This window comes from Aulostomus chinensis, chromosome 23, assembly GCF_037954235.1.
Source record: "Aulostomus chinensis isolate RoL2024-O1b breed Wild chromosome 23, RoL_Achi_v1.0, whole genome shotgun sequence".
NCBI classification, from domain to species: Eukaryota; Metazoa; Chordata; class Actinopteri; order Syngnathiformes; family Aulostomidae; genus Aulostomus; species Aulostomus chinensis.
The window spans coordinates 21633316-21657444 of NC_141342.1; the positions used below are offsets into that span (position 1 = coordinate 21633316).

Here is a 24129-nt window from a genome sequence, read left to right on the forward strand (position 1 = left end):
ACTGGTGGATCTGATGTAGAACTGAACCTCCACCATCCACCGGTCTGGTGTTTACTGGTGGATCTGATGTAGAACTGAACCGCCACCATCCACCAGTCTGGTGTTTACTGGTGGATCTGATGTAGAACTGAACCTCCACCATCCACCGGTCTGGTGTTTACTGGTGGGTCTGATGTAGAACTGAACCGGTCTGGTGTTTACTGGTGGATCTGATATCGTAGTTATTAAAAGAAACTATTTTAGATTTAGCCTCAGCTTTGCTGGACCAACAACCCACTGACTTGAAGACGAGGGAAACCACTGTTCAACAATGCTAACTTCTTTCCGGGTTTTACAACTCACTCCTGCGCCGCTCTATCGTTACGCACAACCTCATAGACTACAGGCCTCTCAAGTGTTACCTCTCACTTCCTGTCTAACCAGGATGTGGGAGCATATGCCAAAGGAAATTATCGTTTTCGTTTTCGTTTATCTTGTGCATTTGGTTGCATCATCAGTGTGTAAGTTTTTTTTTGTTTTGTTTTTGTTTTTTAATTTAAAAACTGAAGTTAGTTGTCATGGTCACGGTGTGTAAAGGAGACGCTCACCTGGCCACGCCCACGGATGTATGTCACGTTTGTCGGTTTTGTGTTAGTCTGAGTTTATCGCACAATCGTGGCTACGAATCTTTTGACTGTATTTTTATTTTGTTCGTTTTTTTTTCCTGTGTTAATAAACTTGTAGGCAACCTCCTGACTGTCCTCAGAATGTTGTGTGCTGCCTGGCAACACCGTGTCTATTTGTTACAATCACAACTTTCCTTCATCACTGCACTGTGGGGAACAAAACTGAGCACATTACTACTTAAAATGGAGTTTCTTACCAAGAGACGTTTGGAGCGAAACTGCATGTTTCTGATTTTGATCTTTGCATACATTCTTGAATTTTATTTTCTGTAAAAATATTATGATGACATACAGCATGATGATTATGTTTGGTCCCACTGCTGTGACTGAGAGCAACAATACAAATATTTGGCACAGAGCTGAATTACCAAAATATACAGAAGACCTTATTTGGGCAACGGCAGGCAGCGCCACTGTGACGTGACCACACGGAGATCAATGAAACGTCTCCGTGGCAACGTGAGTTACAAGATGGATGTAGAAAAACATGAAAACGTCATCAACACAATGTTACCACCCTCAGTTTGGGTGAAACCATCTTTGGAAAAGGATCATTCTTGGCATCTGTTGCGTGGAAACTTCCTGTTGGGGTCAAAGGTGACTGCCGATGATGTCACAAAACTTCCTGAGAAAAAACGAATGGAACGTCTCACGCCGGGATCAGACGACACGATGCCCTTCACGATGGGTCCCGTCAGATTCTTTTTTTGCTGTGGGGAAAACCAGAAGACCCATCACCTTTGCTGTCCTGTTCAAGTTCCAGTCATTGCCTCGATGACCTCGGAACGTGGACCGGGGAGTCGCGTCACACCCGAGGTGATCCAGCGAGGAACAGACGGGAAAGTCTAAACAAACAATGTCTGCTGTTCACAACACCAGAGGACGACCCTCCACGCAGTGTCTAGCAGGCAGAGCATGAGGAGTACAACTGTGACAGAAGGTACAAAACTGGTTCATCATCAGTGGTCACCCTATCGATGTGCGGAGCGGCCATTTTGAATGGCGATCGTTGTCAGGTATCTGAGTTTCTAGAAGTCGTGTGACCTCTTAGCCGCAACGTGTGCTGTTAGTAGACTTCTGTTACGATAAGAGTAGAGAAGGCGATTGTGGAACCCAGCACCAAAGATGCTGAACTGTTACGTCATTGTAGCTGAGTGCTGACAGTGCTGGGGCATGTTAGCCTAGCATGGCCTGGCTAAGCAGGTCCTCACAGGGTGGCTGAAGTGTGTCATTACCCGATATTCCTCACTGTCGTCTTCACCTCTGCACCTCCTTGAGTGGCTAACTGTTAGCATCATATGTTAGACCTCCAATTCAATCATGGATTCATCGTGAAATGTTGATGGGTTTAGGGTTTGTTGTCTGTTTTGGTTGATTGTAGAAGTTGAATACTGAGGTGAAATTAGCTGTTCGCTAACCGTTAGCGAGGGCGTGCTGCCAACATTCACTGTTGGGCACGACAGTGGAAATGTGTCGCTACCAATCGGTGTTGGCAAGCACCAGCACTCATGCTGCGGCTGCCAGAACGTCAGACCTGATAGAAGGCGACCCCAGCCCTCACTGTCACATGAGAACTGAAGCAGGATCACGTGACTCAGCTGGTCTCTGTGTTCATCAAGGCACTCGTGATAAATTGCGCTACGTTCTGCTGCACACTCGTACGACGCGTCCACCAGTCTTTGCTTTGACTTCTGTGCAATACTGAGACTCCGCTTGGTCGGCACCATTCACATCATGGATAAACTCTCCAGGTGGTGGTGGTTGGACCCTCCACCTACGTCCGTCTTGTGTTCAGAGGTGGAGAAGCTCTGGGCTCCTCTGGACAGAACCGTCAGCGTGTCCCCTGACAAGTCCCCAAACTCGTACGCAAAGGTCCCATAGAAGAGCATGATGAGAGTGCAGTAGACCCACTCAAAGATGGCGGATGTGTGCTGCAGGGCGAAGCTCTCCTGGCAAAAGAAAACTCCACCTGGTGGTGAGAGGTTAAGGACAATGATGGCTGCAGAGAACCCCTGTAGGCCTGTTCTTTCACCAGCAGGTGGCAGTGTCATGCCTCACAATTCACCCACACAGCCTGTGGGAGGCTGCGATGGTGCAGCCTGCTTCCTTTTGGTGACATTTTTCTGCATTTGTGGCCTTTCAACCTTCAACAGCTCGGAGCATCAGAGGAACATGTCTGCCAGAGCGGCCAGGCCTGGTGGAGAGGAGCTTCTGCACCGTCGCCCAAAGGACTGGGAGGCACGCGTCTGTTGTTTCTGACCACTTTTTTTTTTGAATGTGTTTATTTTGTGTTGGTTGTTTTCAGGTGAGAGAACGACTTGGTGGAATTCCAGCAAGAAAACACACCTCCTTGGGCAGGAAAGCAGCATGAATTGGTTCAGACAGAATGTTTCATAACCTGAACTGCTAATTACAAAGATTTGATGTCAGAAAGGCTTCCATGTGCACGATTAGTTCCAATTAGAGAAAATACTATGACAACATTCCCAGAGTAGTGGAGGCTGTTACAGAGGCTTATTAACCCTCTGAGCCCCAAAACCAGCCGGTGTTTTTTTTTTAAATAATCGCCAACCACCACCACAAGCTGTAAACATGGCGTTCCCACAGATCCAAATCTCGTCAAAGATCACTTCACCTAGCAAGAGCAACATAAACTGTTAGACTGAAGAGATTCAGTGCCGGTGTGGAAGGATACTCAGCACCAGGGCGATGAGCGCCAGCAGCGCCATCCCCACGCGGAAGTGGCCTATCCGGTACTCGCCCTGGGTCTTGGCCAGCCGGTAGGTCAACGCCGACTGCAGACACACAAACAGCATGCTGGAGGGGAACGCAACTCCAGCTCCGACGTAGTGGAGGACTTTGGCGAAATCCACCTGGAGGCACAAGCAACAGCTACAGTTGATTATTGATTATTGATCGAGACATCAGAGACGACGTATCAGACCGGGACCCGAGTCTGACAGGATGTGGGGCTTTTGAACGATGGTTGATTCACCCAGGAACGTTAGGGAACCGCTTTGCTACTGGTTCCATGGAACGTGTTGGTGGAACACTTTATAAACATGATCATTTGCCTGTGCTCGCGTTAAGAATATTAATAATAATAATAGTAATAACAATAATAGTTGTAATAATAATAGTAATAATATTAGTAATAATAATAGTTGTAGTAATAATAGTAGTAATAATAGTAATAATAATAGTAATAACAATAGTTGTAATATAATAGTAATAACAATAATAGTTGTAATAATAATAGTAATAATAATAGTAATAACAATAGTTGTAATATAATAGTAATAACAATAATAGTTGTAATAATAATAGTAATAATATTAGTAATAACAATAATAGTTGTAATAATAATAGTAATTATAATAATAAACAATAATAACAATAGTAATAATATTAAACACTAACAAAAATAATAATAGGAAAATTGGCAAAACAACATTTGGGGGAAAAAAGAATGTCAACATACAAGAAAACAAGGATAAAGATTTCCACATTCCTCCTGCTGTCTCTTTCTTATTCCAGTTATTCGTTGGTTTCTTTACTCAAAGATAAGTTATTTATTTATTTCTAACCAGGGCAAAAAACCCTGCTTTAGGAAAACAACATCCCTCACTTCTTGTGACATGCAAACACACACACACACACACACATACCCTCACACACAGCTGATAAACACACGCACAGGTCATCATGACCGAACACTGGCGCGCTGGATAATCGCCTCAAGAACGCCACAAGACAGAACGATCCGCGACCAGATCTCCTAGGTTATCGTCTATGAGGCAGATCACTTGAAGATGTCTCACACACACACACACGTTTATCACCTGAGGCCATGATGTGAATCATTTGTACGTTGGTGAACATACATGTTCTCCTCTCATAGAACAGCCCAGACGAGCGGTTCCCTTCAGGATCAGGAGAACGCGTCCTGAGCCTGAGCCCACAAGAACACTCAGCCAATCCTCTCGTCTTTGGCTGCCAGACTCCTTCCAGACAAACACGTTTACTTGGACGCTCTACAAAGAGCTGCGAGACAGCGGGAGGACGCTGATCAGAGACGCCCAGCAGCCGTCTCACAGCGGAGCGCTACGCCGCCAGCACACGCATCCATGACTCTTATCCTTCATTAACACTTGAGCAGCTTCTTCCAGTCGACTACTCGCATTCAGCAGCCTCTCATTTTCTGTCAAGGTAGAGCCTCCAGCATTCTCCTAAAAACAAAATCTACACCTGAACGAAGCCACTTCAGGCTCCAGACGTCACTGCAGGGAGTGGCTGTGTGCTGCTGACACCTTGAAATGACCGGCGTGTCATCCCTGAAGAACGAGCAGAGGTCGTGACACAGCTTGACCACAACTAAACCGCAACTTTGAGCCCCAATGCCGTTTACTGGCTACACACAGATCGAAATCATGCTGAAGTAAAAACGGTGACGCTGCTGTGTCGTGAGTCTGACTTCCAGCTCGGTCTCCTCTGCTCACAGGACGACAACACGCAAGCAACTTTTAAAAAGTTGGTTTTCTGAATGGAGGCTGGACCGGATCGGCTCGTCTGGCCTTGGGTGCAGCGAGAGTTCTTCCCTCTCCTTCGGTCTCCACTCTCACCATCTGCAGAGACCTTTCACTGGTGAGACCTGGGCCGGTTCGGTCCTGGTCCTGCTCGTCCTTGTTGGTTGATTAAAGACCGCCAGGGTGGTCCCGCACTCTTGCCGACGACCCATAAATGAATTCTTGTTCTCGCAGCTCGTGGGTTTTTTTAGAAAAACGTGGAATGATGCAATATTTTCAACTTCATTATTAGAAGCAGAGCAGCAAGCGGACAAACTGAGGTCACATGTCCAGACGTGTGAGGCTGTTCGATGACATAAGGCTGCTACGACAACCGTCGGCCCCCCGCTGGGATTCAACTTCTGCTGATGCTCAGAAGAAAAGATCAAACTCTCAGTTCAAACGCTGGACCTGGAACGCTGGGATTGACAATGGCCGGAGCCCCACGGACAGATAAGCATCTCTCTGGGTCAACACCTCTCAGAAGTTACATAAGAGGTGATGTAACAGATTCATCACCTGCACCTACGAGGCTGTTTCCTGTCGATTGGTGTTTCTGTGGCGACGATCAGGCAGAACAGCCGATTGAAGCATGAAACGGGGGGGGGGGGGGGCACAAGGCACAGAAACAAATCAACTAAAGACTGAAACACCAAACACAACTGTGCTAAGCTAACTAGCGCGGGTCTCAGCTCCCTGGGGAAGGTCTCTGTCTTCTGGTCTGGTCCTGAAGACGATGGACGATAAGAGACTTTCCCTCAAAGTTGGCGTGTTCCTCAAGAAAAGATGTCCGAATAGTGTGTTGCAGACGAGCCAGCCGCCACGGCGGCGTGAAGGCCAACGCTCACTCCCTGGCACAGGGAGCCCCTCACCGGGGATGAACTGATTTCTTCTGACGGCTCCTCTAAAGGCTCACAGCAGCCACTTTGAGGGCTTGTGAGGCTAAAAAAAGACGACTTCTGCTGCTTCTTTCAAAATAAACGTCCATCGGAAAAAATGTGTTTTTGGGCTTTGGCGCACCTGAGAGACGGCGTGCTTGTGATTCCACGGGTGCAAACCTGGCGCTCGCCATGTGTCTGGGTCTTCTTATACATCTATGACGTGAACGTGGGCTGTGGCCGATATGCTGCCCCCTGAATGTGCTCAGCTTACCTGGAAGTTGCCCACCATGATGAGTCCGGCAGCACAGGTCCAGCCGGTGGAGAGGCCGGCCGTGTTGAGAACGCAGTTCTGGTGCTTCTCGATGACGTGGGCGTAACGCAGCAGACCAATCAGCATCACTGAAGGACAAACAGGAAGAGGAAACCAAAATGAACCCACCACACGTCAGAGCTCCTGCTGGGTGAATTCAGAGACAGAGGAACAAGAAACAAGGTAACTGATGACTCAGCGTCAATGGAACGGCGAGGTCACTGGGTTGCATCGGCAACCGTGATGCAGCGAATCTGTGTGACGTCTGTGAAACCACTCGTTCCATCAACCTTCCCAGCAGTTCCACATCTGGCGCCCATCAAGCTGCCAACCACTGAGGCTGTTTTGATGTTCGTGCTGGTCCGTTTCTGAAGAGCGAGTGTACGCAGCGATAAGACTCCTTGTTTTGGGTTCTGGGTTGTCATGGCGTTTCACTGGCTACGGCACAGCGAGGGATCTACTTTCTGAACCGCAGGACTCCAACAATTACCATTCTTCTCATGTGCACTCGCGCCACACCTCTAAACAAAGTCGCTGGCGAACACAAACCCACTATTGTTTATCAGAGTGGAATAAAAAGTGTTTGATGCTGGAGAACGTGGGGCGTGGTCACAGCGCAAACATTCAAACGACTGCTGGAACTTTCTTTTTAGTGATTGTTCAGCAGAACATCAACAACTCAGCACAATGGAGTGTGTGTGTGTGTTTGTGTGTTTTTGAGGGATTAAGTGAAACTGGCTAGCACCAGACAGATCCTCAGATTGAAGAATCCAATCAAGTGTGAGTGTGACTGCTGACATCACTTCCTGTCCTCCTCACCTCACAGCTCTCGTTTGCAGAGTTGTGTGCCGGGACATTCAGGTGCAAAAACAAGGATGAAGTCGTCAGCGCTCTGAGACGCGATCCTGATCTACGGTCTACTTCACACGTGGTGTTGTGACGGACTCATCTGGGCTCTCAGGACCGTGTCAGCGGGCGCCAGCAGCAGGAGGCCAGTTAATGGCCTCGTTAAACGCTCTCGAATTCCAGCGTTTTGGAGGAGGAGGACCAGGTGTTGAGAGGCAGGACGGAACCTCTGAAGCCACGGCCAGGGTTAATTCACCGCATCACCAGAGAGAACTCCTGCTAGAGCTTCACCAGACTGAAGTTACGGGTTTACAAGTGTTCCTGAATGCATCATCTTTGCCGGTACACAAATAAACAGCCTGCATGTGTCCCTGTTGTGTTGCTGCAGCTTCCCTGCTGTTGTGTTCGTGGAGATGTGAGACCGGCCTACGTGATCCGCAGCACTTCACACCACATTCACCCGCAGAACCCCGGTTCCTCTCATGTTCTACTTTAAAACCTTCCAGTGTGTTGCTCAAACAAACACATCTGCATTCGAGATGGTGAGGTTCTCATCTCTCCACCTTCCAGAGAAGGTTTTCAATCATCTATCCACGTTCCACCTGAGTCTACAGATGGTCTGGAGAACCTTCGTGATGCCAGTTCTGACAGTAACACCACACAACGTTTAGCCAAGCTCTAGCTGAGCTGGAACCCTTTCTCTGCAGTAAGGTCCATAGAACGTTTCATACAGAACGTCGAGGCAGAACAGGGAACATCCCCGTCTCCGACAGACACCTCAGACAATGACACGGTCTAGGTGACAGTTGAAGAGTTCCACCCATTCAACGCCTCACCCAACCAACGTCCCTAAACTGCCCTGAACACTTTGGATCGGTTCTGCAGGTTTGTTCTATACTTGCTAATTGGTTCCACCCACTTTTATCAACCAGACCTGTGAGACGGCGTCGGTCTACACGAGTGAAGCGTTTAGTCAGTCCAACAATAAAGACCTTAAATACACACGACCTCATGAAGCCGGCAAAACTCCAACGATGTTCACCTGCTGGTCAGCGACCCAGCAGCCCGGCACCATGTGAGCAACTGGACGGATCGCAGGGTTCATGTGAAGCATAAAAATGCACCATTCATGGCATCAATGTCCCCTCCAGGGAGGGGAGGGGGGGCGCATGGTGGGGAGGCCAGCTGACTAAACAAACCTTGAGTCTTTAGAACTCTGTTCAACTCTGAATACGAGGCCTCCTAAGTACCTGAGATCAAGTGTTTGGTTCTCAGCAGCTGGAGATACCAGCTGGTTCAGTTCTACATCAGATCCACCAGTAAACACCAGACTGGTGGGTGTTGGAGGTTCAGTTCTACATCAGATCCACCAGTAAACACCAGACTGGTGGATGGTGGAGGTTCAGTTCTACATCAGATCCACCAGTAAACACCAGACTGGTGGGTGTTGGAGGTTCAGTTCTACATCAGATCCACCAGTAAACACCAGACCGGTGGATGGTGGAGGTTCAGTTCTACATCAGATCCACCAGTAAACACCAGACCGGTGGATGGTGGAGGTTCAGTTCTACATCAGATCCACCAGTAAACACCAGACCGGTGGATGTTGGAGGTTCAGTTCTACATCAGATCCACCAGTAAACACCAGACCGGTGGATGGTGGAGGTTCAGTTCTACATCAGATCCACCAGTAAACACCAGACCGGTGGATGGTGGAGGTTCAGTTCTACATCAGATCCACCAGTAAACACCAGACTGGTGGATGGTGGAGGTTCAGTTCTACATCAGATCCACCAGTAAACACCAGACTGGTGGATGGTGGAGGTTCAGTTCTACATCAGATCCACCAGTAAACACCAGACTGGTGGATGGTGGAGGTTCAGTTCTACATCAGATCCACCAGTAAACACCAGACTGGTGGGTGGTGGAGGTTCAGTTCTACATCAGATCCACCAGTAAACACCAGACCGGTGGATGTTGGAGGTTCAGGTCTACATCAGATCCACCAGTAAACACCAGACCGGTGGATGTTGGAGGTTCAGTTCTACATCAGATCCACCAGTGAGCTTGAAGTCATGTGACCCTGGCTGCTGGGGGAGGAACCAGGAGATGATGCATGCCGTCTCAACGGTTGATATTCACAGTTTTCAGTGCTCACTCACCAATGAAGGATCCCGTGCTGCATATGAGGCTGAAGAAGCAACTTTCTGGCGGCAGAGTTCCACATTTACTGGAATGAAAGGGGGGTGGGGGTCCAAATGAGATCTGACCTTCTGTGCTTGTTGGCATTTCTCCTCAAGAGTTCTATTTTAACTACATTTCCACAGGAATTCCTTACATGTATCTCTGGTTAGCCTGAGACATTCAAATAACGCCCACATTTTTCTTGGAAAGTAGTTTAGCGAGCTTGTCCATAGATGGACACGGTCTTGGAGGTCGGGGGACACTCGGAACTCCAGAACAAAAGAATCATGAAAGTTTCAGCGGACTCTGGTTCAGCGTTGACTTGCTGGCAAGGTCTCAAGGAGCCTCACCGATGGCAGCAACTCAAGAACAACAAGCGTTGGGTTCACTGATGGTCCAGGAACCCGACGACTGTTACATTAGAACCCAGGCAGCAGTTTGAAGGGAGAACGTGACCTCTGACCTGATGAGCGGAACGTTGTCCAGCGTGCAGCACAGCACAGGACCCCTCTGTAACGGCAGCTGTTCTTCACACGACTCATTATACAGCCTGTATGCACACACACACACACACACACACACACACACACACACACACACACACACACACGGAGGAAGAAACTGTCAACTGTGGGGGGAGAGGACACGAGGAAGACTTTTAATCGTTTGTTGTGAACTGCAAGTTCATGGAAGAAATAAAGTGCAGTGAGGCAGAGTAGTGACCCCCCCACTTGAAGTATAAATATATCAAAATGGTGGAGGAACACCTCCACCTCCTTCTACTTTTTGTTTGGAGCCGTTTTCCTGGTTTTAGCTTTTTTCCCCCAACAACAGGAAACAGGAAATGCTTCAAGTCCTGTTTGAGACGAGGTTCACCGCGGCGATGCATCGAGGGACGGATGGATTTATGAAAACCTGTCAGACGCTTCTGTTTCACTGTGATGAAGAGGAGTGTCCTGGATCTGCATTGTCACTTGAATCTACGTCATCGGTCGGACAGACGAGAGACGTGACCCTCTGGGGTTCAATCCCATCGCGTCACAACTCTTTAATCCACCAAGCGCCACCTCAGCGGTACTAATAAGGGTCTCGTATGCAGGACGGTTAAAACAAGCAGACACGGGTTAATGGCTGAGCCTCGGCAGCGTCGTGGCAGCTCTTCTACGTAGGCGGCGGTAGAAAATTAACCCCAAACACCTGTGAAGGTGTCCTGCTTTCCAGGGTTAAACAGCGGTGGCTGGCGTCCAAAACAAAGCTCCGGTGTCGTGTGCAGAATCGTATCAGAGGGAAGAGGTTCATTTTCACCAGAAATCATTAACAAGCCATCACAACACATTACACAAGTGAGGTCACGGGCGCCGCCACCGCCGCCGTCTGCTCTCCGGTCTCCTCGGGGTCTTAGAGACTCTCCGCCATGTTCCTGTTCCAGTTCATCCAGAACCCGGTGGATGGAGTCGAGGTCGTACTGAGCTGGGAGGCCCGGTGAAGGGGGACCTGGCTTATGACTGGGACTCCTGACATGTTGGGGGTGGGGGCAGCTATGAAACAGCTAGAACTGGAACACCTCCAGGTTGGCGTTCATTCACGTCAGCGCTGACGGTTCACCAGGGCGATCCCACCTGCCGGGACAGGCTGTGGTGACGCCTGTAGCTACGGTGAGAGTGAGTGACGGGCGTCACTGTGACTCTGAGGACCCACACAGCCTCAGGAAGCTCCTTCTCCTAATGTGAACCATTCAGCGCCTTCACACCTCATCAATCACGCGTTTCTGAGGGCGCCGAAGCCGACCTGAGGGGCAGGAACGTCCTTACGTTTGCTCTCATTCCATTCTTCAATGCTATTTATGTATTTTGGCTTCTCTGAGTGGTTTCAGTCCTATTTATGTTTCAAATACCACAAAACTGCAGCCCTGACTGAACTTCTTCTTCTACTCCTTAAACGCTCACGTCAACACTCGCAGGGCGATATTTTCATAATCATCACTCCAGCCTCGGTGTCTGCGTTCCTCCTCCATGCTGTTTGGGTTCAGGTTCTCCAACAGTAACCGTTTAGCGGCTGGACGGCGGATAAACACCAGCTGAGAGCGCGGCGTTTCCTCTCCTCCCCAAACATGAAATCTGACCCAAGTTGGTGAGAAACGCGCTGAGGTTTGACTTGGACTCAGGAAGTTCCTCTGTCTGCTTGTCTGACTCAAAGTGACGGACAAGCAGAGAAACTCCCTAAAGGTTTACGCTGGTTTGCACATCTGTGTGGAATGGAGGCGGTTCCTCCGCCGCGGACCAGCGTTTACGCCTCTACGGTGGTCGAGCGCCAGTTACACCGATGAGGACGTTTTGGGCATTTCTCACGACGTCAGAGGGCTGTTGACTTGGTTAGGGTCAGAATAAGGTTATGTTTAGGCTTCAGATCAGACTTGGTGTGTGTGTGTGTGTTCGTGCGTGTGTGTGTGTGTGTTGTACCAGTTATTGACAGGGCAGACGTGCTGGTTGTACAGGGCCATGGCGTACCTGGGAGGTCGGAGCAGAAACACAGTGAGGTGCACAGAAGAAACACTTCCCGTCGCCTCGTCTCTCTCTACTGCTCATTAACGGGAAGCGGCGTCGGCGTGGAGAGACGTGGGCTCTGAGTTTGACTTTGACTTACACACCCGAGGAGCTGCTCTTTCAATCTTCACGTCCGATTCGCTGATTCACGAAGGAGCACTGACAGTTTAGCTGTCAGTCTCTGTCAGCTACACGCCACACAAACGAGGCGCGTCCTGCATTCTGGGGTCATAAACCGTCCTGCTGAGCCCTGACGCTGACCCGAAGCGGCAAAAGCAGCTGCTGTTGCCATGTGAGGAGTGACAGATGTGCCAGTAAAGATGGCCGACGTGGTAGTGGGTTCAGAGAGACTTACACGACCCATATTCCCGTGATGGTGAAGACAGGCAGGCTGACGGGGAGAATCATCCACAGGGACATGATGACCACCTGGAGACCCTGCAGAACCAGCAACACCAGAACCACAACTCAGAACCTTCTACCTCCACAGCGTTTGAGGTGCGAGGATGGAGGAGTGAATCAAGTCACTGGAAACAAACGGCACAAGAAGGATGACTTGTGTTTTCTTTGAAGTAAAATAAAAAGGACGGCGTATTTGGGTTTTTTAGGTAACAACCATCCGGTCTGGTGATGCCAGCCTTGAATCAGGTCTGAAGAGCGCCAGCAGAGCAGAGCCGCCAGCGCCACGCAGACGCAGGCGCCACCGGAGACGAGAAACATCAACAAGTACAAGTAAAACGACTCAAAGCCAACATGATGCAATGGCGGCTCCTTCATCAGCCCTCACCTCAGCACCCAGTGTCATCTCAACTTTTCGACTTTGTTCTGTGAATGTAACTTTTCTCAGGAATCTGACTTCTTCAGCTCATTACTGATTGGCTGAGCGTTTGTCTGCTGATGTCCGACTCATCAAGTGACTTCTTTATCTCACTGTCATACAAATCTCGTCTCATACTTTAATCCCACTCTTAATCTGGACATTCCCCCTCAAACCCAGAACTTCTTCATGCATAATTAAGACTTTCACTCTCGTTCATTTTCACTCAGACTTCTTTCTCCCTCTCTCGGAGTATTTCTCTGTCTCTGGTGGAGCCTCCAGACCTCAGCCTATCATATCATGCTTGTGATGTCTTCCGGGAAAGTTGCGGGTAAGAAGCGGGATCCTACCTGAGGTTCGTGCGGTCCAAAGCTTCAGGCGCTGCTCCTCATCTCAGCTCCTCCGAACTGGAGCGCAGGTCAGAGTTCCGGGCTCCCAGCGGGTCGCTGGCGGCGTGGAGGTCATGGTCCGAGGAGGCGAGCGCCTTCACATTCATCCCGGGGCCGGACACTCCCGCAGCCGAACCTCGCTGCTTATGACCCGACCCGCTGGAGCAGCTGGACGTCACTGGTCACGTTAGCTCCGCCCACAACTCACTCGTCACGTTCCCTTCTGGAAGGCTGCTTGTTATTGTGTGTGCGTGTGTGCGTGTGTGTGTGTGAGTGTGAGAGAGAGAGAGAGAGAGAGAGAGAGAGAGAGAGAGAGAGATCTCATCTGTCGTTGGTTTGTTGGTCAGTTTGTCCTCTGGTTACTTCCTGGAAAGTGGTCTCTCAATCAGACTGCAGTAAAAGTACCCCTCGGGTCCGACGGACTACTACGTTTCACCTTCGACGAACTGCGCAGATGTTGCCTTCACGTGCCCTCTGTAAACCCGCCAGCGGTTCTGAATGTAAATCTCCAAGAATTGTTTTCTCCTACTGCAGGAGTTAATGTTCCTCTTACTCCTGCGTGTACTTGTACTCAGTCAGTGGTTTTACAGCAGTACCAGACAAATACAGATACACAAGGTTCAAATCTCAAAATGTACCAGTACAACATCAACTGGTAGTTTGTGTAGTATTATCAGTACGTAGCAAGTATCAGCAGATCTGCTTTAATAAGCAACACTGAACCCAGACAGAGTATTTCACCTTCAAGTCCTCACTAAGAGGAGTTTTCATCTCAGACCAACATTCTTTCCCACCCTCATCACTTCTGTGACTCCAGAATGCAGGAAGATCCAGCTACGTATATTTAGCTTGAAGCTAACAGAGACTGATGGCTAACGACAACTAAACTCTCCAGGTCATCCGGAATATTCCACTCCTTCTTAATCCAGATGGATGATCAATAATCCCCAAACATTTTAACCTCAGATTGAAACTGCAGCCCTTCTGGTTTGGTGCTACCGTCCCCACTGCGGACCAGCAGGCTCGTTCTGGGAGAACAAACACGTTCTGGGCGATTGGTTTGTATTTTCATGAGATGAGACGGTTCCAAGGTAAGAAGACGGCAAGTCCTTTTCTTCTTTGTGGACTGATCTGAATCATCATCCACCAAACACTTGTTCAGGAACTGGTACTGAACATCCCATCCTCAATGTGAACGGACACAGATGGAATTCAAGATCCCGATCACTCCACCCCTTGAACACCAGATGGTACATCCCAAGGAGCCAAACCCAATGAAGAGATTTTCACACATCTGGGGACTGAAACTGTTGTCCAAGGCAGAGACGGATCAGGAGCAGAACGTCGGAGGATGAACAGAAGTAAAAACATCAAAACAACGCACTGCAGTCAAAAACCTTCTTTTATTGAGATGTGAGTCGGCATCGGTCGCTCTCGCAGCCAGGATCAGATCGTCAGGGTTTCACGTCCGGCTGTGGTGGCAGAACCTTAAAAATACCTGGCGTGTTCTTCCTGCTTTTTCCCACAGTTCCTGAAGGCAGCGTCACGTGTCCCCTCCTTCGTTCCTGCAGGGTCCCACAGCTGGTCTTCATACACTGGTTTACAGCTCCAGCTGCCACATGCATGCTGGCCTCCGCCACACGGGGGCGCCAAACACCGACGCACCGGGACACCTTGAGACACTGCAGCGAGGATGGGAGAGACACCTGAGGACATGAGTCACCTGGACACGAGCCTGCTGGGTCAGGCCACTCCCAGCCTGAACACAAACCCACCCACACGTTTGGTTCATTAATTTATCTTTTTTTTTTCAAACAAAAGCAGCTCAGTCGGCTAAACTTTGCTGTTTTTCCTTCTACACTAAAACTCACACCTGGAAGTTCCAGCCATTTGTCTGCTGTCACTGCTGAGAGCGCAAGGATGAGGGGACCGAGTCACGACTCACTTCTGTCTGCTGTCACTGCTGAGAGCGCAAGGATGAGGGGACCGAGTCACGACTCACTTGTGTCTGCTGTCACTGCTGAGAGCGCAAGGATGAGGGGACCGAGTCACGACTCACTTGTGTCTGCTGTCACTGCTGAGAGCGCAAGGATGAGGGGACTGAGTCTCGACTCACTTCTGTCTGCTCTCGTCACTCTTTCGTAAATTTGGTTTACTTTCCATTTTCAGCACTGACAAGAACTGAAAAACTAACATTCACCCCCTGCTTTTGATAAAAAATAAATGAATAAAAAAGATAAAAATAAGATAAACTTTTCCCAAACTTTTTTTGGTTCAGGTAACAAAATAATCTGACAAAATGTAGAGAGCATCCACACGGACAACCAAACGTGACCATATTTCTATGGGGGTGGAGCCTCACACAGTGGCCACACCCTTAAGTACACGTGGCCTTTGCGCCAACCTACCGTTCCATCCTGCTTCTCTCCTTAGTTCAATAACCAGATGCTGCAGGGGTGAAAAACCTGAACTCCTGCTGAGGTAAGAGGTTGTTGTTCTCGGTGACCTCTCGAGCGGAGGCGTCACCCCCTGCTGGACAGTAGGAGGAATGCAAGTTTGAGGAGCTTCACTTTCCTGGCCTGAACATTCAATCCACCTCATTTCCCTGTCTAAGATCAGAAGTCAGACAAGTCAGGAATCATGAGAGACTTCCTCTGCAGCAGAATCAGTGACTCCTGCTCAGGGACTCTCCAGCGGCGTCGCTCCAGCGGCGTCGCTCCAGCGGCGTCGCTCCAGCGGCGTCGCTCCAGCGGCGTCGCTCCAGCGGCGTCGCTCCAGCGGCGTCGCTCCAGCGGCGTCGCTCCAGCGGCAGTGCTTCTATCGAGGACTGTTTGTGCCTCACGGTCTGGTTGTTCTGAACCAGGATGTCCTACAGTTGGTTTAACCTGTTTGTTTATGAGATGCAGTGTTCTCTCTGTGTACTCTGGTAGCACCGCCAACAGCTGCAGGACAAACGTGCTGAGTGGACAGATCCCCCCCCCCCAGCAGCTCATCTCTCAGCCTGCTGCAGGCTCTCGCCTCCTCACAGGGACAAACTCAGGACCTCGGCTGGGTCCCAGCGTGGAGATCAGGTTATCAGACACGACCCGCCGCTCAGTTCCAGAGGCAAAAAAACAATTAACCCTCAGCAGCAATAAAACGCCGACAAAAGAGAGAACAAAAACAAACAAAATGAATCCAATCATGACATCGAGGCTGCAAGCCTCAGCAGTCTGACCTCTGACCCCAAGGTGTTTCCAGGCCATATTCATACCGTTTACGCTTCTAGATAATGAATGCACGAGTCAGAGCTTTTAAAATTAAAGTGGATTTATTGGTCACATGTTTACTTTTAGCCCTTGAACGGTTTCCTCCAGGACACACACACACACACACACATACACACCTTACAGCAGGAAACCTGAAGCAGATGCTCACACTGACCCAGACAAGACCAACAGTTGGCACACGATGATGACAGTCAGAGGATCTACGGAGGCCCTGAGAGGTCAAAGCGCTGCAGCGTGGCATCCAGCTGTGAGGTCACAGTGCGGAGCCTTGGTGCTGCATGGTGGCACGTTTCAGAGTGAGGCGGAATAGAGGTGGGAAAGAATGTTGGAGGTCAGGGAGGTGGGGACGTAACCACGGTAACGAGAAAGAAAACGGGGTTTGGAGTAATGAACAAAGTCAGGCACCGTTCTCGCTAGCTAGCTAACGAAGGTAGGACGGCTGGAAGGACAGAAACAGAAGACGCTGCCAAAGGTCGACAGGTGGATGTCATGAACGCTGATGTAAGCGCTCGCCGCGTTCTGGTGTACAGGAAGAAAAAAAAAGCTCATTTTGGTGAAGATGTGAAGAAACGTGATCAAGGATGTGAACTGAAAGCGTTAAAAATCTTTTTCATTTCAGCTGGACTTGATGTTGTGGTGCGTTGTGCTCCGGGGCCTCCCGGGGCCTCCGCATCATCTGACCTTCTCGGGTCACCAAACCAGACTCAAAAGCTGCTTGCAACAGGAAGTTTGAGACAGTGAGTGAAAAGCATCGGTGGTAACAACGCTGCTGACAACACTCACGCACAGATGTGATGAGTGTAAGAGTCGCTAGCAGCCAGCCTCCGCTAGCGTCACGCTAACCGTACGTGGTGGCTCTTTCTGCATTCTGGAGTCAAAGAAGTGATACAGGAGGGGAAAACCATCTTTGTGAGCTCAACACAGCTATGAGTGAGAACTTTTAGGTCAAGAATCCCTTCATCTTTTTTTCAGAGGCAATAACTGGCGTCACGATGGGGCTGGAAGGCGTTAATGCATGAAGACGACCGGTAAACCGCTGACTGTGTCCATGACGACCGATCCTCACGGCCGAAGAACATTAAACATTGACAAAATAAATAGATGCTCAGTATTTACAGTGGACGCGTCATCACGGATCTCTCAGGATATGTAAACCATGTTCACGCGGAGGACTGGCGAGTGGTTTCACAGTACAGGTGGACTACGTTGGTCACCTTGACACTTCTACAGCAGGTTGGGTGAATCAAAACAAGACATTTGACACAAAACAGGGAACTGATGGATGACACAAAGAAACCATTTCCAGGATATAATCCGACATTCATAAAAACATCGATGGTCCGTACTTAAACCTGCAGGCTCAGGAGACAGAGACAAAGACACGATCCTCTTCCACTTCTCTCATTCTTCCCTTTCTTCTGACGAACGACTGGCGTTTCTACTTCGGTGATTGATAAAAACGGAAACTGAAGGAGGAATTAGTCTTTGGTGGACGTACTCACACGCTACATCGTTACTTTAACTTAAACTGGTCCTTGAAGTTCGACGCCACACAGATAAAACCTGTTGTGTGGATGCAGCTGCGGTATGTGGGCCTCGCTACAGAGGACGGGTCAGCAATGCAAGGAATTCTGGGCCTTTTAAGACAGAGCGTTTCTTTGTGAAGATAAACGCCGTGGGAGGATGCACAGTAGAACTGTGGCGGCATCGGCAAATATCTGGTCTTTTTCTACCAAAGGTGCAACCCTTCCCCCACAGCCTACGTGGAGGTAACTGGCGGCGCCGGCTGTCAGCTCATGGATGGGCTCCTGACGCCGCAGGTCACCTGGCGAGCTGGAGGTTAGAGATCCTCCAGCTACTGTAGTAGAGATGGAAATGGGAATGAGACTGGCCGAAGCTTAGTGGCGTGAGCCCACATGACCGCTGAGGTGACGTTTAGCAACTGTGCGACGCGTGAATGTGCCGATTAAAGCAAACATGACGAGCACAACCATAATCCTGTACAACAACTTACTGAATAAAGTTATGAGCGTCTTTTTGCCAGTGAGGTGAGGAGGTTGATCCCTGGAGACACACAGTGGTTAGCTTAGCATGAATACCGGAGGCTACGACAAGCCTGGTTCTGTCCCAGGTTAGAGAACCAAAACAAAACGTGGATCTTGTGCAGGTTTGGGACGGTGGTGTGACGTCTGCAGGACACACAAAGGAGACGGTTCAATTAAAGCTACGCCGGAAGGTCATCAGGCCAGATTTGAGTCCACATCAGTTGAGGAACAGTCGGGAAGCGAATCCTGACACATCGAAATTAGCTAACTGGGTAACAATGGCACTCTTGGTTCTAGCGAAAGGTGGAACATCTTCAGAATTGTTGATTACTGTGTGTTGCTGTTCTCAGTAACTTCAACGAGGCGACACACAAACATCGGTGGGACAGAAATGTTGCACCGCGTCCTAGAAAGGAAAACTGAGTCCGCTGGAAGTCTCGTCTTTATCATTTGGAAGTTTCTGAATGAGCCTCAACACCAGAGGACGGACTTCTGTACTGAAGGCTGAAAGACGACAAATGCCTCTGGACTGTCCCAGGCTGTCAGCTGCTGCCGGCTTTCTGACATGAAAATGGCCTCAGCCTCCTCACCTCAGTCCACTTCCAAACCTTCATGCTGAAGTAAACAAGTTCTAACTGGTTTGTGTCGACATCAGGATTTAAAACCACGAGGAGCGGCGTGCGCCCTGTCACGGCTTTTCTTACATCGTTAGTCAAAAGCAGCCGAGGCTATGGTTTAAACAAAGTCAGTGCTATGTTACATGTGGGAACCCTCCTTCTCCTCCTACTGCATCTCCCTTTTGAGTGACAGACGTCTATGAGAATGTTGTGTGAGAACATTAGAACAAGAGGAACCCAGGAACCAGCGCCACTCACATTCATGGCCCCCAGTGTTGGTCAGTTCTACTTATGGCACATCTGAGTGCGGCTGCCGAGCACAGCACCGGCACGCTACTCTGCCTTGGACCCTTTGTGGGTGGGCAGGCCCCTGAGGTAGGTGTTGTAGAAGAACACGGCGAAGAGGACCAAGTAGCTGAGGTACATGAGGGAGCCCCAGGCGATGTTGTGTACATTGGACGGACAGCGCACTTCGTGCATCCAGCGGTACACCAGGCCCAGGACGGTCAGGCCCATGGCCATCTGGATGATCTGGGTGGCGGTGATGATCATGGCGAAGGCTCGGGGCACCCGCAGGCTGGCCGCCCGGGCTGCGTAGTAGGTGTACATGAGAGAGTGAACCACATAGTTCATGGTCATGAACCAGCCGCCGCCCGCCACCTGGTCCTTGTAGGAGTACCAGGAGTAGAGCAGCACAGTGATGTGGTGGTACCAGTGCAGGAAGATGAGGCGCTGCTTCCGGAGGACGATGAACACGGTGTCACCTGGGAGAAACGGTGGAAATCATTCAGGGGAACCGGGTTTCTGGTCGTGATGAGTCAGAAACCACCAAGAACTAAGTTGTTTTATCTTTCTTTGATCAGGACAGTGGACTCACTCTAGACCTTTTGAGCTTATGGGCACCATGTGGAAGTGCCTGAACGAGCGGGAGCTGGTATATTTGGGCTCTTAATACCACTTCGTTCCTCAAGAGGCAGTAATGAGCAAGCGGGAGTCTGGTTTGCAGAAGTGTAAGCTAATGTTGCAGTCCAAAGACCACGTGAGTCATCAGTTGGCAGGGACGACTCCAGGGTTTACACATCTGCACATCTCCACCCTCCAAAAACACAGATTCCACTTCTACATCCTTAGCCAGGAACACCTCCAGTGTAGGATTTACATCTTAAAGTATGTGTTTTTGCAGTAACAGGTGAACTAACGAGTCCGACAAACCTCTGGTTGATTAGACTGATCAAGAGGAGACTATTAGGTTTTAGCATCAACGTTTATAGAACCGGTTCCTGGTTCATTTACAGCCCAAACATGTGATGCTTCCTCAGTTTCTCCATCAGACTGCTGGGACCGTCGCCACCTTCCAAAGTCCCAGCAGAGCAGCGTTAGCTGACCAAATTAGACCGGATAGAACTTTACGCATCCTTTGGGCAGAGCCCTCAGGAAATTCAGGTTCCAGCAGCGGCACAGATGCCGAGTACACAAACAGGAAAAACCCAGAGAAATACAAAAGTAGTACAAGAGTAGTGCAGTAGCATAACTATCAACTATCAGATACTTGTTACTGCACTTCTCTGGTACTGATCTCAGCTGATGGGCGTCAACTTCATGAGCTGAGCAGAAGGACTGCCTGTCCGGGACTGAGGAGACTCTCGGCATTTATCATCCACTAATGGAATTTTCTCATCACCTCAGCTTCTGCCTCCATTTCCCAGCAATCAGCTGTCAGTGCCGCAGAGAGCAGGCGAGAACCCTCCACCCAGACCATGAACACCAGTGTTGGCTGGTGCGTTCACTGGAACGTCGAGGTGCTGGAAGGAAAAGAGCTGGAGAACAAAACGACGCGGCTCGAGATCGGAGATGTTTTCCGAAATCTAACCTTCCATGGATTTAAATCCCTTTGGATGCACGGTTTCATCCCAGCTCACGTTGTTCCCAGCAACTCTCAGCTGTGTCTCTATTTTAACGAGGATATTAAAGTATCACATGACTAAAGGCTCACTGGAACCATCGAATTCAAGGCTTTCCATCTGACCTCAGGTGCTTTTTACCTCCTTCCATTTCCTATAAATCAAAGGACTTGGCGACGTCTTGTACTTGCACGTGTAGGCAAGAAACAGCGTTGGAACCACTGGGAATTGTTGTTTACCGGGAGTGGATGGAAATGCGTTTCATGTTCTTTTGCTGCTGTGATACACGGGGATGGAAACCCGGCGATCGAACATGAGGTCTGAAGATATCCAGATTACAGGTGGATTTAAGTTTGAATGAAAGACGTTTTAGTCTCCCTGTTTTCTAAAAATCTTCCTAACGCTAAACCTGTTCATCTTCAGGGTTGAATCTGTACTTGTACATGTCTGAATGGACATTTGATGCTCCTCAGCAGGTGAGAGCAGCAGCAGAGATGGCGGGAAGCCTTACCCAGCTCTGGAGCCTTGCTCAGAACAAAGGCGTAGGCCCAGAATTTGCTGACGGGGGCGCTGTAGAAGCTGCTGTCACACACCGACTGCCTGAAGCCACTGGTCGTGAGCACGTGCAGCATGTACAGTCCAGTCCTGACCGCTCCGATGATACTGCAGCGTGCAAGCAAAGACAGAACAGCAGCGTTACCCCAGTGGACACGACTCGGGGGGCAGGAGGTGTTCAGGGCTGACTGTGCCCACCGCTGTGGGATTAAGATTACAGAGCCAACAGCAGCCCCCACCCCCTCCCCACAGAGATTACTCATCACTCCATTTGGCTCCCTGGCTGCTGGACTGTGGTCTGGTCGTAGACACACAACCAGCAGATGCTTTAATGAAGTACTTGGGTAACTGGACACAGTATTACTATAATCTACTACCCTTAGTTGAAGTATGTAAACACAAACACAGCCATCACATGTTCACACTTCATTCGTGCACTGAGGCGACCTGTGGGACCTAAAAACTGACGTCACTTCTGTCTCTTCAGTTCTGCTGCTATCGGACGGCAACTCACCTGAAGATGGCCAGGCTGAGTGACCACAGCACCAGCGGGCGCCGCAGGTTCAGTTTTGGTCTTTCCCTCATGAAGTGCTGACCCCCGAACACGAGCGCAGCATAGAGGCCACAGAACATGAAGGCCGTGCTCCTGGAAAACACACACACACACACACACACACACACACACACACACACACACACACACACACACACACACACACACACACACACCACTGATGAGCACAGGTGAGTGAGACTCAGGTAATTATCCACATTTCTAATGCAACAGTCCCATTAACGTTTGGTGGAACGCTAACTTCCTGTTGGGCTACAGGGGCAACTCATCCCTGCAGTCTGCCTTAAAGGCAAATGTGTCAGTAACTAATCAACACATCACGTACAGCTGAGATGAACTACAAAATGCAAGGGATTAAAACTACAATCATCCATCCCTAGCATTAGCCATATCCTCATTTAGCATCATGGTGGAGGATTACGAGATTAGTTGTGGACCATCCAGACTGGCAGCACTGGGTGATGAGGCCATTTCAACTGGGAGCTGCGCTGCTTGGCTTACCAACAACCACTGGTGCTCAATCGCAGCAAAGGACCAACTACTGAAGTAATCTGGATTAAATGGAGCCGGATGAACAGATGATGGCTGGCTGAGACACGGTTGTACCCCCGTTGGTGTTTGGTGGATGTGAGAGCTGCCGGTGGCCCCTGGAGGACGGAGCAGCGCTCCGGACGCAATGAAGCTGCTTGACACCAGGGGCAGGCAGGACAGAGGACGGCGCCCTCCCACTGCCCTCCACACCCACAATGATCCAGACCCACATTCCCACTATACACCCTCAAGAACGAGTTCTGATGTCGTAACTCAGTACTAATATTTCTTTGAACGTTTGTGCTGCAGTACATCTTTTACTACTAAAACATCACCCGTCCCTTATGAAGCCTTTTAAGAACTGCAGAGCTCCCTGAAACCGCCTCATCGCCGCGGGTGCAGAGCGGCTGGTGAGAGGGGCGCCGAGGGGGAACAAGCCGCGGTCTTGCGTCACCGGAACAGAGTCAGGTTCAAGAATGCGGTCTTACCGGTGGAGAGGGACTCAATCCGCCTTCATGGCAGTCACACGAGCAGAGCCAACACGTTCACCTTGATTGTCGACGACATCATCGTTACGCTGCACGAACACGAACTTTCGTGTTTTCATGCATCCCGAATCAGGAGGGTTTTTTATTTTATTTTATTAATTTCTTTACCTGAGCTCAGGTGGAGTCCCGCACGCGCCCTGGCCCGGTCTGGCTCGAGGTGAAACTCACTAGTCTCTCGCGACTTGTTCACCAGGAACGCACGAGCGCGGTGATGGGTGTAGGACACCGGGTCCGCGCGGGCCGGACAGGACCCCGGCCACACAGCGCGGTCTGCCGGCTGATAGGCGAGGACCGCACCGGCCATTTCATCCACACTTCCAGGTTGAATGTCTTCGAGTTAAGAATGAAAGAATGAACTCGCGAACTTGCCAGTTTTCCTGCATCCATTCCAGGGCTCGCCTTTCGTCGAAACGCCGCTCGAAGTCGTACTCGACGAGCTGCGAGGTGAGCGCACTCTCGTTCATCTTCCTCCGCTGGCGGTTCTTCCGTTCGGTCGGTGCTCCGGAGGCTGTCGGGGGGCTCGGAGGGGAGGACGGACCACCGCCACGCTACAGTCGCGCTGCGTTCAAGTAGGGATACCGGCTGGTTTCACCGGTGAAGGTCCTGAATAGGATGTGCCACCAGGTCCACTTCCCGCTGTCACTCACTGAGCTCCGGGCAAAAAAGCTAGCTACTGTTAGAGAGCTCTTTCCGGTTGTGACTTTCAAAATAAAAGCGATGACGCAGCAGATGAGTATAACTTGTTCCCTCATCATCACTATTTTGAGGCCGTAAGAAACAAAAGCTGTAAAAAGAATGTATATTTGTGGCCACAAGATATGACGTGATCCCTAAAGTTAGTTGTTTTGAGGCCATGTCAATGTAATAGAGGTGAAATTAGAAGAATGCC

At 49.9% G+C, this 24129-nt stretch overlaps 2 protein-coding genes across 3 annotated transcripts; both read right to left on the reverse strand.

Annotated features, from left to right (window-relative positions):
* Positions 1-855: 855 nt before the first annotated feature.
* On the reverse strand, positions 856-21284 carry LOC147240067 (transmembrane protein 150A-like). Of its 2 annotated transcripts, XM_086195069.1 has the most exons (9): positions 21174-21284; positions 13162-13431; positions 12350-12432; positions 11911-11958; positions 9915-10001; positions 9430-9497; positions 6383-6510; positions 3361-3538; positions 857-2634 (listed from the first exon to the last, which is right to left on the reverse strand). In XM_086195069.1, exons 3-9 carry the CDS (start codon positions 12412-12414, stop codon positions 2393-2395), a joined length of 816 nt encoding a protein of 271 aa, XP_086051195.1. In that variant the 5' UTR covers positions 12415-12432; positions 13162-13431; positions 21174-21284; the 3' UTR covers positions 857-2392. The 2 variants fall into 2 exon arrangements, with proteins under 2 accessions (XP_086051196.1, XP_086051195.1); XM_086195070.1 differs by lacking the exon at positions 21174-21284 and having other exon boundaries at positions 856-2634; positions 12350-12521; positions 13162-14377.
* LOC147240068 (very long chain fatty acid elongase 6-like) lies at positions 16511-23899 on the reverse strand. Its single transcript, XM_086195071.1, has 4 exons — positions 23610-23899; positions 22102-22233; positions 21544-21695; positions 16511-19895 (listed from the first exon to the last, which is right to left on the reverse strand). Exons 1-4 carry the CDS (start codon positions 23702-23704, stop codon positions 19465-19467), a joined length of 810 nt encoding a protein of 269 aa, XP_086051197.1. The 5' UTR covers positions 23705-23899; the 3' UTR covers positions 16511-19464.
* Positions 23900-24129: the final 230 nt, after the last annotated feature.